The 17,294-nt window shown below is 44.4% G+C and overlaps 1 protein-coding gene and 1 non-coding gene across 6 annotated transcripts; one reads left to right on the forward strand and one right to left on the reverse strand.

Moving 5' to 3' along the window:
* Nucleotides 1-192: 192 nt before the first annotated feature.
* On the reverse strand, nt 193-12,178 carry LOC121191560 (polyhomeotic-like protein 1). 5 transcript variants are annotated; one of them, XM_041052743.1, is made up of 15 exons: nt 12,005-12,178; nt 10,547-10,671; nt 8,808-8,918; nt 8,493-8,564; nt 7,835-7,963; nt 7,544-7,708; nt 7,343-7,424; nt 5,598-6,586; nt 5,376-5,511; nt 5,049-5,221; nt 4,850-4,940; nt 4,128-4,215; nt 3,141-3,366; nt 2,451-2,658; nt 193-2,362 (listed from the first exon to the last, which is right to left on the reverse strand). In XM_041052743.1, exons 2-15 carry the CDS (start codon nt 10,667-10,669, stop codon nt 2,211-2,213), a joined length of 2,745 nt encoding a protein of 914 aa, XP_040908677.1. In that variant the 5' UTR covers nt 10,670-10,671; nt 12,005-12,178; the 3' UTR covers nt 193-2,210. The 5 variants fall into 5 exon arrangements, with proteins under 5 accessions (XP_040908677.1, XP_040908675.1, XP_040908678.1 ...); XM_041052741.1 differs by having other exon boundaries at nt 10,547-10,674; XM_041052744.1 differs by having other exon boundaries at nt 7,589-7,708; nt 10,547-12,178.
* Nucleotides 9,815-9,887, forward strand: trnal-uaa. The gene has a single exon. It is a non-coding gene; the product is annotated as a tRNA-Leu (tRNA).
* Nucleotides 12,179-17,294: the final 5,116 nt, after the last annotated feature.

A 17,294-nucleotide genomic window follows, 5' to 3' on the forward strand; every position in this document is an offset into this window, starting at 1 on the left:
TTGCAGTTTCTTTTTCTGATTATTGCAAGAAAACATTTTGATTCTGAAGTAGCTTCTTCCTAAAAAAAGAATTTTGCAGAGTCCACAGTTATTCTGAGAGAAAAGTGCTATTTTTTGGGAGAAGTTGTAACGTTACACCAATAATCACTTCAGAACTGCAATGACTTCAATAAGAAATTGTGGCTCAAATCACTTGTAATAAAGTGTTCTTTTCTTTTCTTTTTTTTTTTTTTAGTCTTCACAATATGCTGAGGGACCAGCGGATTTAAAGACTCCAAAATCCTGGAGCGACTGTAAAATATAAACACACAGCTATCAAAGATTATTATCCTTTTTGAAAGAAAATACTGTAATAGCCACAGTCACTAACAATAAAGCCAAAGATAGCCAGCTAGAAAGGTAAATACTGTTGGTAGTTACACGCTATGTGACAAAGCTATGAGGAAGACAGCGAGTTTCCTTGATCAAGGTAGCTACTATTCAGTCACACTTTTTGGGAAAGGCAACGCATGTCATTGCTTGAAGTAACAATTGTAAAAAAGTAAGCACTAATATAAAACAAGGAATGATATGAAAAGCAGTTAAAAAACAGATAATCCTTATCTAAACCTATCGTAGAGACTAGTGAGAAAGGCCACAAGGTTCACAGAGAGATAACATGAGAGAAAACTCCTACAGTAAAAAGCTTAAACAAGGCAATCCAGCAAACAAATGTGCATTTAAATATAAAGGCAAATTTTACACTTATTACAGTATAGTTTGTTTTCTCATTCACACACTCATTCAAGTCGGGTATGATTTTTTTTCCATAGGTCCACATGTAGCTACCAGTCTCTTCTTCTCAACAGACTTTCTGGGTTTTGTTCAAAAAAAAAAAAAAACGTAGCTTAAAGTTACTTCAGATTAACAGCTTATCATCACATTTGCTGCCTACTTTCATTCTTCGTCTCTTTCAGCATTTTCCTTTAAACTTTGTGTCACAACACAAAATCAAGCCCATGACGTTACCCGTCACTCGTGCACACGCTGCCGTACGGAGCAGGAGCAGCTGGCTGCACCATCTGAAGATCTTGAAATTGCCTGACAGAACAAAATAGTCACAGATGTTGCAGATCGTCGTCAACATTAAGTCCTCTGAACGTAAAAAGGCTGGATCTCCTCAAGATACCGAGAGGAAAAACTCTAAATATGAAAACAAGCGTTGTTTTCTACTGTTGATGTGCTCTGCGTGTAAAAACAAGACAGGAAGGTGAGAAAAACACACGTAGCATCAGCATTTACGCAGCAAATATAAAATGCTCTCTGAACCTTGAGGAATTTGGGTCTGATTTTGGACTCTGGTCCGGCATTTCTGCAGCCAGTACCCTGTACTCTCACTATACCCTGTAAGTTACAGAACAGGCCACTTCCAAAATAAAAGTGCTGTCATTTACAAATGATGATGCCTATTTTTATGCAGTGATAATTATGTTGAAAGTACCTGTTTTTTTTTTATTACACACATAACATTAAGGATCAAAGTCATCGTAGTGCTTTCATTACAAAAAAACCCTAGTGAAGATTAAATCAAGTGTAATCTTGTAATATTGACTGAACTCATTAAACCCTTCATGTCTCTGCATTTCTGTCCAGATAAACAGATAAACAGCCTGGGTCGAAGAGGAACGAGCAGCCCTGTGTGTGCATAACCTGTAAAATCTGTGAAGTACTGTAGAATTGAGTTTATCTCCATTCGCTCATTGCACTCAACACAAGTGATTTCTGCACTGAAAATACATTAAAACCTTAATATCTGCGCAAGATCGAAACTGTACATCTAAAACACAAAACGAAATCACTTGGTAAAAACCATTTCCGACTGCAAATACGAATCCTGCACAGAAAAAGCATTTTAGGAGACATGAACCTTCACCAAAATCTGGTCTGTAATCTGCAGTCGTTTTTGAAACTGTCGGATTTGTAAGGAATCGACAAAACTCCTGTGCAAACGCGAGCTTTAAAAATGTGGTCGTGAACAGACGCAAGTGCTGCAGCCTCGGTTTGGGCTCAAGAGCCTTTGTTATGAAAAAGAACTGTACCTCATACATTCACCTGCAGGACTCCGACCGCTCTGGGACCAGTTCCATATCTGAACTGGGCGCAGAACAAGAGTTTGGGGTAAATGAGCAGGGCTTGACTTTGAACACAGTGGATTTACGGACACACTGACATCAGTCTCTCAGGTTGTTAATGTGGGCGCAGATCTTGAGGGCGGGACCTAGCTTGATGTTCATGGTGGACATGAGATGCTCTTCCTTCAGCAGCAGCAGGGCCTGTCCATCAATCTCCTGCGACAGGAACTGGGAGGCGAGCTCCTCACAGCCTGTGGAGAGGAAGAGCACAGTGAAAAATTCCCCTCAGCTCAGACAGACGATGGTAGGATCGGTGTTCTGCTGTGGAGATCGTCCAACCTTGCAGCGAGGAAATAAACTGTGACACTTCCTCCACGCTCCACTGGGCGGGGACAGCAGGCAGGCAGCTGGGTGCAGAACTCTCTGTCGGGAGCGGAGGAGGCGGCTGGTGGCAGGAGGCTGAAGAAGCCGGCGAGAGGGACATGGGGTCGTCTTCGTCCTCCTCTCCACTGGAGTCCTCGTCGGAATGGCTGGACTCTGAACGGCACTGTGGAGGAGGAGAGGTAAAGTAAGCAAGGCATTGAAAGCAGAAGCCTGTGGTTGCACTGCCTCCCATAAAGCCCCCAAAACTTTGGCAGCAGAGGGAAGTTAAGAAAAGAATGTATGTGCTTTGTTTGTTGAGGTTGCATTTCCCCTTTGCAGCCACTAGGGGGCAGAAAGGCTTAACAGGGATGACTGAAAGTCTCTGTAGTCATGGATCCATATCGTCTAACTCATTATCCCGTGTGCTACAGTGTTTCTACACTGTCCATAAACTTTAACGTACCTGCGGTCTGGGCGAGGTCCCTTATTCCAAATGAAGGGAAATCTTAATGATGAAGCTTACTGTGATATTTTAGACAAAAGGTGCTTGAAAATAATGCGAAGAATAAGAACTGAAACATTTGTCCAAGTCCCAAACCCTTCAAAACTTAAACTACCATTTTTTTTCTTTTAGATCCACGTAGGAAATATGTGGCCCTGACTCACCTTGACAGGTATGGGTCTCCCTGCTATCTTAGCACTGGCTATTTCTGAGCTGGTCCTGCGGGGAACTCTCCGCCTGGCGATTCCTCCCTCCTCGTCGGAGTTGGACAGGTGACCCTGGCCTTGATCCTGATCCGGAGCGTGATCCTGACCTTGACCCTGGCCGTGACCCTGCCGCATGCAGAAGTGCTGCCTGAAGCTGACGTTGTACCTGGGGAACCAATACATACTGTATCGTAGACAAAGAGTGACATATACGGTACTGAAGCCAAAGACGAGCAACACACAGTTTTTATCTCTTTGCACCATACGTGGTATATAATCTATACACAGGTAGTGGGCAAAGGGACAAATGCAAAGCTGAGGCAGAAAATGTAAAATCATATGCTGACGGCATACTGTCACAAACAATGCAGACAAAGCATTGTTTATAGAGTGAGACATGTGACATAATAAATCCACTGTACAGTTTAACATGGAGCAAATTCAAAAGAGAAAAAACATCAACAGAACTAACTGGAGCGTACTGCGATCACGTGATCACGGTGTTCGAACAGAAAAGTAAATCATGAGAACAGAAAACACACATGCTGTGAGACATACAGCTGCAGTCACCTGAGAATTCACATGCAACTGTCACACTTCCGCACACGGAGGTCATGCCATGGTTTGGAGTATTTGGGGGCAGTTTAATGACACGAAGAGGAGTTCGCATTCTTAGATTACACTCATATTAGAAACGGCAAGTTTCTAAAAGTTGATTCTGATATTATTATTTATCTTAAAGTAAATATACCTGGCAGTGAAGGTGGGGCTTTGAAACAACATTTAATTCATAATGTAGGGAAGGAAACCGTTTTTTGTTTTCTCTTTAAGTGACAATTAGGTGTCTCTCTTCAAAATGTGAGTGTAAACAGGCCACGTTGAAATTACAGTGATTTCTCAGATGGCTTCCACTGTATATGTTATAATTCATGCATGTTGAAGTACCTCTTGGCACAAGACATGGAGCAGAACCTTTTGGTGCCTCTGAACTGGCTGGCAGGAGCAAAGTTTTTACAGTACTCACACTTAAGCACTGAGGGGAAAGTTTAGAGAGAGAACAGAGGAAATATTCAGTATGAATGTTCAACATGTTTGTACATAAACAAACGGATGCATTGTTATAATGCTGCATCAGAAAAGTCAAAGAAAGAAAGCAAACTGGAAATACAGTACAGAGGGTGATTCACTGTGCTGTTATGCTGCTCACAGTTAAAGTCAGAGGTGGGTAATTACCAGCTCCGAGGTTGTAATTAAAACCTCTGAGCGTTCCTGTGGCCCCGCTCAAACAAACACGGGTCAAACCAGGGTCATTTCGACGCACAGTCTAAAATCCTGTTCTCCGTGTTCCTGTTATGTTAATTATATTTGGCAAGGTTAACTAGCTAATTAACATGGACGGTTAGCTGGAAGAGCAAATTAACACCTGAAACTTGCATCCTTAGCTTTTAACTACAGCTGTTCTGAGGGATTTCAGACATATGATGCTAAAAACTTTAAAGCACCACTCTGTAAAGTGTTTACACTTTATGCCTTCGCACTGACATGTCTGTTCAGATGAGAACTGCGACTGTGTTTTACACCTGGAAGTCTAATCTGAAGCGTTAACAGCAAATTTCAAACACGTGTGGAAGGCAGCAGCGCCTTCAGAGCCGTGTGGTCACGCTTACCTGTTGCAGTGGTAACAGTCTCTGACTGGTTGGTGTCCGGACTGTCGTTAGTTAAATCCTCACCAGCCGAGTCCTTTACTGGACCACATACCTGTCAGTAAACAGGAAAAAAGCTCAGTGAGCGACAGAACAGCATCACACATCGTATGTGTCTCAGGTGGGAACAGGCTATCAGAGACTACAAATCCCATGTACTCACAGGGAAAGGCTCTGCCCCTTCCTGGATGACGAAGCCCTCTATGAGGTGTGTAAGGACATGAGGTTTAACCACGGCTTGAGGGGGAGGAGCTCTCTCCCCCTGACCACATACCCCACGGGACACCGACAAGACCGGTGAGGGAGAGGGGGGAGCAGGAGGGGGAGCACCAGAGCCTGGTGGGGGGTGAGCAGGAGAAAAGACAGGTGTTACATCGCTTTCTTTGAATATTCCCTTAATCTGGTTTAGAGCTAAAGAGTAAAATATTCAAATGAGCCTGAAGAGGACAAACATTCATCAGTGGAGATTTACATGTGTCTGTGTTCTTACCTGCTTCACTGGGATTGGTTGGGAGCACAGATGTGTGATCTCTGACAGGCTGGATCCGTGGGGGGGAGGGGCCATCTTCATCATTGGCTGAATTTGAGTCTGATTTCCTTTTTAGTGAGCCAGTCATCTGCTTTCCCTAAACAATGTGTTAGGAAAGATTAAACCAACGAAAAGCAGATCAACGAGAGAACTAACAGGACGAATAAACAGCGGTCAGCTGACCTGTGGTGTCTGACTTCCTGGTGAGTCTCCATTGGTGGTCACACCGGCTGACGCTCCTCTTTGCTCCTCAGTCACCACGGGGAGGGAGAGGGAGGAACGAGACAGTGAGGAGGGAGGAGAGGAAACGGTGGTGGACTGGGAGGAGGCAGGGCTTGAAGCTACGGGTCCGTTCGGATTCTGTCCTGAGCTTTGATTGGCCTGCGGATGCACTTGAGAGACCTGAGCCAGTGGGGGAGCCTCCTGGGGCGACTGAAGCGCCTTTAGCCCCACACCTCGGCCTACGACCCCGCCCTCCCTGGAAGCGATGGAAGCCACCATGGTGAGCAGGCTGGACGAGCTGGTGAGGACGGCAGCTCCGTCCTGGCTGCAGCTGCCTCGAGCCAGAGCCAGAGCCTGGGCGTTTCCCAGCGTGCTCTGCCTGGCTCCCACAATCTGCACTGGGATGTGCGGCGGCTGTGGAGGCTGGGAGGAGCTGCTGGCTGGCGGCGGGGCAGGGAGGATGGGAGGGGGGTTCCTAGAAGGCAGCTGGAGGGGCAGACGGAGCCCCTGCAGAGTTTTAGGTTGGATGGGGATGGGTCCGTTGTTGTGGCCTGATTTCTCAGTGCTGAGCGAGGTCTTCTGCAGAGGCTGCACCACCAGAGTCTGAGCGTTGACGGCTGGTTTGATGGTCGCTGTGCCAACCGGGTACCCGTGGGGCTGAGATGCTGCATTGGACGTTAGGACCAGAGTGTGCGCTGCTGTGGGAGCTGTGGTTCCTGTGGTGAGGGTCCGGGTTCCGTGAAGCAGAAGCTGGGACAGAGGGATAGAGGAGGTGGAGGAAGAGGAGGAGGAGGAGGAGGCACCAGAGGAAGAGGAGGGGTGGGCTTTGAGGTTGGTAGGCTGAGGGTACGTGGGGATTTTGATGTGGGGGGGCTGGGGCTGAGGCTGGCTTGGCTTAGCAGGAGACTGGGGGTTTGACTGGTGGGAGGGCTGGACGAGAGAGTAGGCAGCTGGGAAAAAAAGACAGAACAGAAAAAAAAAAATCAAGCTACACACCAGAATTTATGACATTAAAACATGTAGAACAGATATTTTTGGATCCATGAAGGAGCAGAAACAAGCTGTGATCATAACACTGACGTGTTGGCACCTTTTAATTTGATAAGGCAAACCTGTGAGCAAATGTCTGCCTGTTTACACATGCAGCTGACCTGCAGCAACGCCGGCATTCATCTACCCTGGCCACCTGAAGAACGGAAGTCCAACATTCACACTCCTGTAAGCTCTGTTTTACTGACTGACTGAAAACAGATGTGTTGTGCGTCTGAAAATCCCACCAATGAGAGCAGAGAGGCCAGGAAACCAGAGACACTGTAGAACTAAGGAGAGCTGCAAAATCAAACACTAATTCAGTGATAACTCAGTGAGTCAGTGATATGATGAGACTGATGATGATGAGTAAGTGTTGACAGTAACTCTGTGAGGCTGTTACTCTGACCTTTCGTCTCTCTCCACCATTTAATTTAATTTAACTAAATATCTGCAGAACAGGTGACCTTCCCATCAGCCTCACCTGTACTTGTGCCTTTGTTTTATACTAATTAGCAAATGTTGACATGCTGCAATGCTAAACTAAGATGCTAAACTTTGACAGCACTGTCTTTGTGAACCGTGCCTCAGTGCAGCCTAACAGGTGATGACGAAGCCAGTTGTGACAGTTAGGATCAGGGAGTAACAGACGCAGGTGCCTTCACTTTCTTCCCTACCTGACTCACTCCTCTCTGGGGCTTCAGTCTTAACACCCACAGCTTTGGGACTGGACACACCTCGCATGGCTAAATTCTGCACCTATAAGAAAGAACGAGGAGGAAAACTTGTGTGAAAACAGTGATCCATCGTAGCGTTGACAGGTGTGGAATCAGTGTCGTGTACTCTCCTCGAACCCTCAGCACTTTCATTCCACAAACCTGGTCATTGTCTGATTGGCTGCTGGAGGAGGAAGTTGGAGTCACCTCTTGCTGCTGTTGCTGAGCCTGTGGCTGCTGGGTGACGGTTGCCACAGCAGCAGTTGCCGTGCTGCCGGGCATAAAGATGAGCTGTGAGGAGATGGGGGCCCTCAGAGAGCGGTTGACCTGAAGGACGACAGGACAGTCAGCAAAAAAAAAAAAAAAAAAAAAAAAAAAAAAAACAGGTTTTAAGGAACAACTGTAACGCTCATTGATTGTTATCAATGAGTTATCAAGTGTAGTGAACCTCACCCTCAGGTACATTTGCCCCTGCCCCCCTGCCGTCCCGCTCAGAAGCACCGACTGGCTGATTGTGGATGTTGCCGAGGCGCCCATGGGGCGGCTGCTGGTTGTGGACCCTGCTCCAGATGTTACGCTGGTCTGAAAAATAACAGCGTGCAACTTTAATGTGTGTAATTTATGTAACTGCTTTTGATGATGTACTTAAAAAGGAATTAGGGGAAAATGTTTTAGTGGTAATGGTTTTCTTGGATCCTCAGTAACAGGATTTATTTAGAGGATATATTGCTCCTGTCACAGGAAACGTTCTGGACATACAAATCAAACATACTATTGCCACATGGACTGAGCGCAGAGACTCCAGGGGTTAAGTTTAACTTTGATCATTTTGATTTGATACAATATGTTGGAAATTATACTGGAATGTGTTTTATTGCTTGCCCTTTTGGCTGGTTTGATTAGATGGACGCAGATGACGACCTGATTGCTGAATGACTTTGTTCCTTATCAAGTGGTTTTTAACTGGTTTTTCCTCTGTTCGGCTTTGATTGCTGTCTGAAAGGAGCCTGTGCACGATCCCGCTCCATCCAGCAGCAAAGGACAGCAGCAATTTTGGCTTAGCCAAAGGAAAAAAAAAAAACAAACACAGAAGACAGAAGACAGAACGTACAGCTGTGGTGCTGGTGGTCTGAGAAGAGCTGCTGCTAGAAGGACTTGACTGACGACTGGCTGCCAGAGTAGCCTGGGAGGAAGAGGAAGAGAAGAGGAGGTGGAGTGAAGAGAAGCAAAGTAGAAAGAAAAGAAGAGTTTTAGAACAAACATGCATCTTTGTTTTAGTCACTCACCCACCATCACATTTCAGCAAACCACCCACAGCTGTCCAGCACCTACTACACTCATGGTTTTCACATCTTTTTCTAGTGGTGTCTTAACTTTGTTCCTGTATGCAGGAATATTGAATGACATAACAGACAAACACCTTTACCTGTTGCACGGCAGCCAGGTTCTGCAGCTGGGCGTTGTTGATCTGCTGTTGCAGCATCAGCTGCTGGAAGTACTGAGCTGCATTAGGCTGCCTCTGTAACGCCTGCAGGGCCTGGAGGGAGGAGGAGAGGAGAAAAATGAAAGGACAGAAAAGCAAATGAAGACAGAGGTGGAGAAAAGTAGAAGAAAGGAGGACACGAATTAGAGACTGTAGTGAAGGACTGAGGAAAAAAGTCGAGAGAGGGAGGTGGAGAAGATCACGGAAAACAATCAGTAGGTGTGGAAGGGAGGAGGAATGAAAAGAAGTAGGACTAGAAAAAAGAAAAAAGTACACTACAAAGAACTGAACGAAAAGAGGAGAGGAATAAGAGAAACAAACAGAGAGAGCAGAGAGGGAGGGATGCTGTGGCAGAGCGTTAAGCCTCCTGCCAGCTGCCTGATGTATGAGCTCAGGCTGGTGTAGTAATAAGTTGTGAGATGAAAGCGAGCGCGGCGGGCTGGATTAGTGTGTGCGGCGTGACAAAGACAGATGGCTGTGCAGGGTGAGAATATTACACACCAACCCAGCAAGACTCAATCTCTTCCCTCACCTCTCCGCTCAGTCACTCTCCATCACTTTCTGTCCATCAGCTGACACATCAATCATAAACTATAAAAACAAATAAGCACGTCCCGTCTGTCTTCCTCACACACAAAACACGTGTGTGAGGATTCTTTAAAAGACTTTACAGCAATTTGTACTTTCTGCTGTATTAAGCCTCACAACAGACAAAGCTCTCACCTAAAACCATGTCAGTCAGATTTTTGCTGTTAGACACAACAGGCCATATGAAATAATAATAACCAATAAACGAATTTCATTGATCTCTGTCAGCAGCCAAAAGCTTCTTGAAGTCTTATTTTTGCAGTCTAGACCTGAGTCACATGATCACGTAGTATCTGATCCCCTGGCAGGCGGCCTACATGTGGTCTTCATGAATTCTCCGAAAGACATTTGTCATGTCGTCTGCCCGGTTAGCTCAGTTGATAGAGCACGAGACTTAATCTCTCGGGGTCGTGGGTTTGAGCCCCACTGCGGGCGGCACCGCCCCCCACGGGCCCACCACCCGTGGGAGGTGCAGTAGGACTTCGGTTGCCCCCGTGACCTGGGCCCGCACCCAGATAAGCGGCAGATGATGACATGACACGACATTTGTAATGTCCAGCAACTGATCACCTCAGGGGGAGAAATGAACTGTAGCCCCCCCTCCCCTTTAAATGTCACTGTGCTGACGAGTAATTCACATGAAACCACTGTTATCATCACTGGCAACACAGCAGATTGGATGAGTCAGCATTAGCTGTGGTACATCTGTGTTGCACACTTCTAAAACCCGTGGAACCGTCCTGGATTTAATATGTTCACTGCAGTTACTGTTTAAAGAGATGAAACCAAGGCAGAGAAGCTTTTAGGAGAAACGAACAGACGATTATCGAATAACTTGTTGTTAAATTCCACTAATAATCAGAAAATAGTGCTGATTAATTATCTGTCCATCAACTAACTGGTTCAATCATTTCAGCTCTATTCATAATGAGTAAACAGTAAAGATTAGGACTGAGGGAGATTCAGCCACAGGTCAAAGCATCCCAATTTGGCACAAATGTTTTTAAAGTAAATGTCTTTTTTTTTCTTTTAACACAGAGAAACAGATCTGGACAAAACAACTCTAAACTGTAAACACACACACACACTCTTACCTGCACCGCCTGTCTTTCATACAGAGACATGGAGTTCATGGGAGAGGGGCGGGAGCTTGTCCCGGATGCAGCGCTGCCATTGGCCGAGGCCCCCTGCTGGTTCTGCTCTCCATCTGTCTCCATGGCTGCTGAGAAGACAGAGCAGGCGTCCATCAATCAAACACTGAGTGAAACACACACTTTCTCTGAGGGAGAGCCTGCTGATGAAACACCACCCGTCACTGCTCCTGACCGTCCCTCACTCACGCAGCTCAGACACCGTGAGTCAATATTTCAGTGAGCGGCTGATGTTCGCACTGACTGATGTGCTGCTGGTCTCACTGATACCAATAATTTCACACTGACGCTGATAACTGATGCTTCCTTCAGACACTTTCACCTTTTTTAAAACTGGTGAAGTGTTTTTTAAAACACTTCAGCGCTTCACAAACACCTGTTTTCCACGACACACTGACTAAAACACAGACCAGTGAAACTGGATCAGCCAGGCGACGAGGTTTGCTTAGTTCAGGGACAGAACAGGATTTTAAAAGAATAACTGAAAAATTCCTGCTTTGTTAAAACAAACATTTTTCATAAGTATCTCTAATATATGGTGACTAGATAAGTGTGACTTCAGATGTGCTCAGGACATTTTACACATGGACAAACAGACTTGTAGACACTTCGTCTGAATTACCTGAAAAATAAGTTTATCATTTCTGTACTGTCTGTGTAATTTAAGGACATTTATCAGACTTTTTTAATCTATGATTTTTTTTTTTTTTTTTTTTTTACTGCACATGAATGCACCACAGCAGACATTAAAGCGTTTTTCCCCATTGCAAAAGTCTGCAGTTACAACCAGGCTTCTGAAATCAAGCCTGGCTGAATGAAATGATTTTTGGGTGGTGAGGAAATCTACTTGGGTGAGCCAACTCAACAACAACAACAACAACAAAATAACACGTGTGGAACTGATCCACTACATTTTTTTTCTTCTTTTTTTGTTTGATTTTTCTTTTGCTTTTTTATTGTCTTTTTTTTTTTCACCAAATCAGCCTCAGAACTGGTTCAGGTTCAGGTTCCTCAGACCACATGCATCATCAGCTCTACAGAAGCAGTTTATTTTATTTATTGGCTGCAGTTTGCAACATGTCCTGCATTAAGTCCAGTGTGGATTTACAACCTTTTCATCCCTGCAGTATCTCTGCGCACACACACACACACACACACACACACACACCATCCTGTCCCGGCTCGGCCACTCTGCTGGCTTCAGCCTCCAAAACCCCCAAAAACCGCGTCCTCTTCAGCTGCAGCCATCCTCTGACAAACCAACACAGGGCTAATGTTAGCTAGCTACCCTCCATGTTTCAGACCAGTTAACACTGGATCCAGCGGAGGCTCCCCCTCCTAGCATCCCGCTAGCCGCCGCTGCTGTCTGGCTCGTTAACGGGGCTCTCGGTCCGTCCTTACCGTCACCGGTCCGGGTCTTCTGCCTCCTCCTGCACCGGCTACCGGCAGGAAAACGACTCCGAGCGACTCGGCGGCCTCCGCAGCTTTTTTCTTAACGCGATGTTTGTTGTCGCTCTTTCCTTTTTCTGTGCAGGACGGCGGCGGCAGCAGCAGCGGTGCTTTTACTGTTGTGCATAAATTTGCAGCTGATGTGTTGTTGGAGGGCAACGCCTCCTTTTTTTCCGCTGCTCTGCCTTTTCCGGCGCGACGGGATGACGGAGCAGCAGGACGGGGAGAGGGGGACACTTTGCCCCCATGCGCTTCGTCCAGACCATCCAGGACCGGACCGAGCCGGTCTGGGGAGACCATGCAGGTTCTCAGCCCCCTCTCCCAGAATATGCATTTTTTAAAAATGTATTACATCAATCCAAGCCAAACTTTACAACATGCTCCAAAGATGTTTTCATTCATGTTTCCATTTCCACTTGTTGAAGTTTCTGACCTAATAAATAAAGGAAAGTATGAAGGGGAAAAAATGTCATAAAACCAGTAAAGCAGTGAGTAAAGTGACCAAAATTCAGGAGAAACTGGTCTCAGACAGAAAGTTTTGTCACATGATGAATATTTTATTGAACAACATCATATCTGGTTTGTACAGTACAAACACAAGTGAAACAAAAACAGCTGGAGTGCATCACAGGTGTGGCACGTTAACAGGACCACGTCAAACAGCCTCAGTGTTCACACATGAAGTCACCTGTTCAATCGTTTCCGTCACGTCACAGGAACCAGAGCCGTAGCTGATCACCCAACAGCAGCAACATCGAAATCCCAAAACATCTGGGAAAATACGGTTTGACTCAGGCTTATCTTAGCTTTCACTGAAACAGCAAAGCATACAGATGATGGCTGCATGTGTCTGAAATCACTCCACTGCACTACATTCACTGTTACGTAAGACTGTTGTGTTACTTCAGGCTAAAAACGCCGTGATGCAGTGAATCAACCTGTGGAGTGTGTAGCTCACTGCTGAGTGAATGAGTGAATGAGTGAATGAGGGATTTCAGACACATCTACCCCACAGAAGCAAAAGGAAGCTTTCTCACAAACACGCACATGTTGAATATGCATGCGTGAGGCACAAATAGCAGACTTACAGCACAGGATACCCAACATACAGTCAGGACATTGATTTACACAGCAGTAACACACAGGTCAGGACCAAACAACCCACAGAAAAACAGACAACACAGGGATGAGCAGCAGCCACAGCGTGCTGATGGGACATTAGAGTCTGTGGCCCGTCATGATTCATTCAGAGCCACTGGTTTAATGATAGTCTGGACATTTTGATTTCTTTCCTTAGCTGCCATGTTAAGCTTAAGAAGGAGTTGTTTTTAGTCTTAAGTTATAATTGAATTCATTGCTGAGTCAAAGGTGAAAACATCAACTGTTAGACTGTAAAAATAAAACAGTTTGCAGCGTGACTCCTTGACGGTTGCTAGGTTACATCGCTCAAAACTAACTGACTTTGAGGATGTTGGCGGCAGTTGCCATGGCAACATCATCATAGCCAATAATTTTTTAGAGTACAGGAAAAGGAAGGAAAGATAACATGGCCGCCCAAAACCTCTCAGCCAAACCCAACCTCTGTCAGCAGCTCTGAGTGTAATGGCTAAAAAAAAACACGTGGCTGTGACTGAGTGATGAGGAGGACATGAGATGAAGGACAGCAGTGCTGGACAGCAGTGCTGGACAGTGACTGATTAATTTACACACAGAGCAACATGTGCCACCATTTAAAGTGAGCCGTGTAAAAAGAGACGTTTAAGCTAAAATCAGCTAGAGTCTGTTCCTCTCCTCTACACGGTGAGCATGTGCACCCCAAAAAATTAAATAAATAAATAAACCAAACACATGACCTGTGACCGGTCAAGTCAACATATAAATAAATGTCTTTTTTAAAAAATACATATTTACAAATGAATACTTATGCTCTCCTATTGCTGTACAGTGAGTGGAAGGTTTTACATGTGCATAAAGTAGCAGTGTGCACCTGGGTCCACGTATTCGTTGTAATGCTTTCATATACTCTGTGATAAGCTGCGGTCAGATAGATGTCTTTCAGAGTCACGTCACTGTTTTTTTTTTTTTGGCTTGTCCAAACGTCAACAATAAGTAATCTGCTAAGACGACACGCTACCAAATCCCTGCTGAACAACAAGGCTGCAGGTGAGCGTATTAGTTGTAAATGGGCAGTTTTGCTTCCCAACAGAACATTTTCAACATGATTCTCAATTTATCTTTTTCACGTGTTCCTCTGAGATACCTTCATTTCACCTCCGAACTCAGAGAAAAAGGACTGTGATGAGCAGAAAGGTGTTGGAGGTATTTGAATATCACTAAAACGGATTCCCGTCTGGACGAGCTGAGCGATGAAAAGCATTTTCAATCCATATTAGACTCGGGCTGGGTAAAGTTCAGTGTTAGTGCCGTGTTGAAGGAGCATTGTGGGTGTAGCCACAGACAGAAGCTGGACCATCACAGGAGGGGCTGAATACAACACTGAACACTACCACGACAGGAGCGTACCACATTCCTCCTTCAGTGCAAACACAGTACATCACTATCATTCACAAATACAGCAACACACGGTGAAGCCATGACTCCGACCATAATCAACAAAATACTCATCTTAACAAGTCCTTTTACATCGCATCACCTTCACTTCTCACGCGTCTTACATTTCAGTATAAATGACTTAAATCACTTGTCAAGATAAATATTCTTCCAGTGTAGTCAAAAGATAAATAATACGTAAATAAATAAATATGTTATTAAAGTGCAGCATGGATGAAAATAGCATCTTCAACTACAATAAGTCACGCAAATACGACATAATATAGAAAATATACTTTGTGTCATACATTTATACACCACACATACTGTACAATGTTTAATACATAAATCTGTTAGAGTACAGTGCTACACATGGCTGGCTTTTCAGACGAAGCGTCACGACACAGACAGCGTCTGGACCCCACAAACGAAGCCAAAAGCACAAAGGAAGTGCTCTGTTTTTCAGAGCCAAGCTAACTCAGAAACTCACAAACAGCATTGTTCATTTTTTCTTTATCTAAATCTGTATTTCCATTTTGGAATATATGGCTCGCTAAACATTATAGCCAACCATTACGGTGTCGTTTCAGATTTTATTATTTAGAAACTACTACTGGTGCATGAAGTTCACTGAACATGTGAAGAGAGTGGCAGCTGACTATTTCAGAGGCGATGAAGTTATTAAAAAAAATATGCTGCTCACTCTAACTCAGTGCGTTCAGGCTTTAAGAGTCACATAGTGGATTTTTAAAGCATTTGAAAACATTTTTCATGTTGGGTCACAGCAACAAGTCGTGTCATTCTTACTTAATTCTTACTCCAAATTGTCGTATACGTCCACTGTCAGGGAAAATGATTAAGATTGATTTGACAGCGGTAAGTTTTCCTGGTTCAAAAACAATTTCTCTGTAAAGCGCTGGATGTGGCAATAACTGTTAATAAGTTGTTTAATTCACTGGGTGGAATTAAAAACCCTGTGGTTCCTTATTCTGTAACCTCTGTTCTCTGAACGCTCCCTTAGTGAGCTATCGAAGGAAATGCACAAGACAGGTCGCATCTTCTTCTCTTAGGTTTCATCGTTTTCGCTTCTCTGCCTCAGCGGAAAAAAAAAACGTGGACAGAATAGTTGTCATTCTTAAGCTCCGCCCACTGTGGCGTCGCTCCACCTGTCAGAGCAGTCCTGCATCCTGAACTATGATCTATTCTAATATGAGCTTAGCAGGATATACAGTGGCTCAGGTGAATGCAGTTTTGAAGTCTGGTAGTTTGACATAAAGCGCTGCTGTGCTCAGTGAGTTCTATATTAGTGATTGTGGCTCTAATATTCGCTTTGCTAAATTTAATTTGTTATATATACTTTATAGAAAAATCAATTTCTAAAGTGATAAATATTCATAATTTTCTATTCAACAAAAAAAAAACATATATATGTATGTACATTGCACTTTACCCTACTGTAATCTACTTAGGTTAAAACTATTGAGCCAGCGTGTTTGTGTCCACAGGCCACAGTCATTAGCAAGTTCTAAAACTCATTATGGCCACGGTCATGGTTTTTTTTTTTTTTTTAAACAATCTCTGGTGAAGAGGAAATTTTCTTTGTTTGGAAACAATACTGGAACTCAGCACCAAACTTCAACTGAAAATCCAACAACAAGGAGAACACCACCACAGCAGCCAGTGGTTATCCCCGAGGGTGACGGGTTCCAGATTTAACCAGCAAAGTGGCTTTTCTAATCAATGAACACAACAAACTACGCACGGCCTGTGGCTGCTTCTAATTCTCCACTGTGGACTGAGCAACCAGAAGAAACACGTCTGAGGTCACATCTGTTCTCCAGGCGGTAATCAAAGCTCAGTACTTTGGCATTGTTTAAAAAGCTCTGCAGCCAGTCAGCTCATAATCATCAGCTGAAGGCAGAGCATGAACTCATTAATAAATCCCTTCTTTGACCTGTGATTTGAGAACACTTCCTAAAACATGATCACAATGAATCATAAAATTTAATTAAACTTAACTAGATGAAACTACAGCTACAAAGTTATATTGCACTACAATATCCACCATAAAGCCTGTCGAAGCTTTACAAACAGGAATACGTGAATTAAAAAAAAAAAAAAAAAGATTTCTGATCAGCGTCATCGCCTCCATGGAGCTGACATGTCTGGAAACACCTGTACACCCGCATGAAGACTGAGTCACTGTCAACACGCTTTGCCTCTAGTCTGTAATGATGGACCTTCACCTCACACCTGTTAGTAACATTTCCCATGGACACAGCCTGAGGCGCTGTGTTGGGAAAGCGTGTCGTCCGGACTAGACGCACAGCTGCCGTGAGAAAGACTCACCCTTTAAATGAGTGTAGCTGAATTCCTAGGAATGTACATTAGATTTAATCTGTAGTGTCGTGCACTGACTGCTTCCCTTTCACAGTCAAGGAAAGGAGGATTTAAAAGAAGGAACTGCGGGAAATGTCACAGAAAAAGAAGAAGTCTGACGAGTGAAAGAAGAGAGCATGACTTTTTAAAGTTGCTGCTGTTCTCAGTAGATCTATTATAAAATGTTATATTGTAGTTTCTACTGTTCCAAGGTGTGATAATTAACTACAATTTACAGCATTTTTGGAAATCTCTGTGATTCTTCCTTCATTTATAACCTCCTCCACCCATTACAACTATATCTACAGCTGCT

This window comes from Toxotes jaculatrix, chromosome 13, assembly GCF_017976425.1.
Source record: "Toxotes jaculatrix isolate fToxJac2 chromosome 13, fToxJac2.pri, whole genome shotgun sequence".
In the NCBI taxonomy this organism is placed as follows: domain Eukaryota; kingdom Metazoa; phylum Chordata; class Actinopteri; family Toxotidae; genus Toxotes; species Toxotes jaculatrix.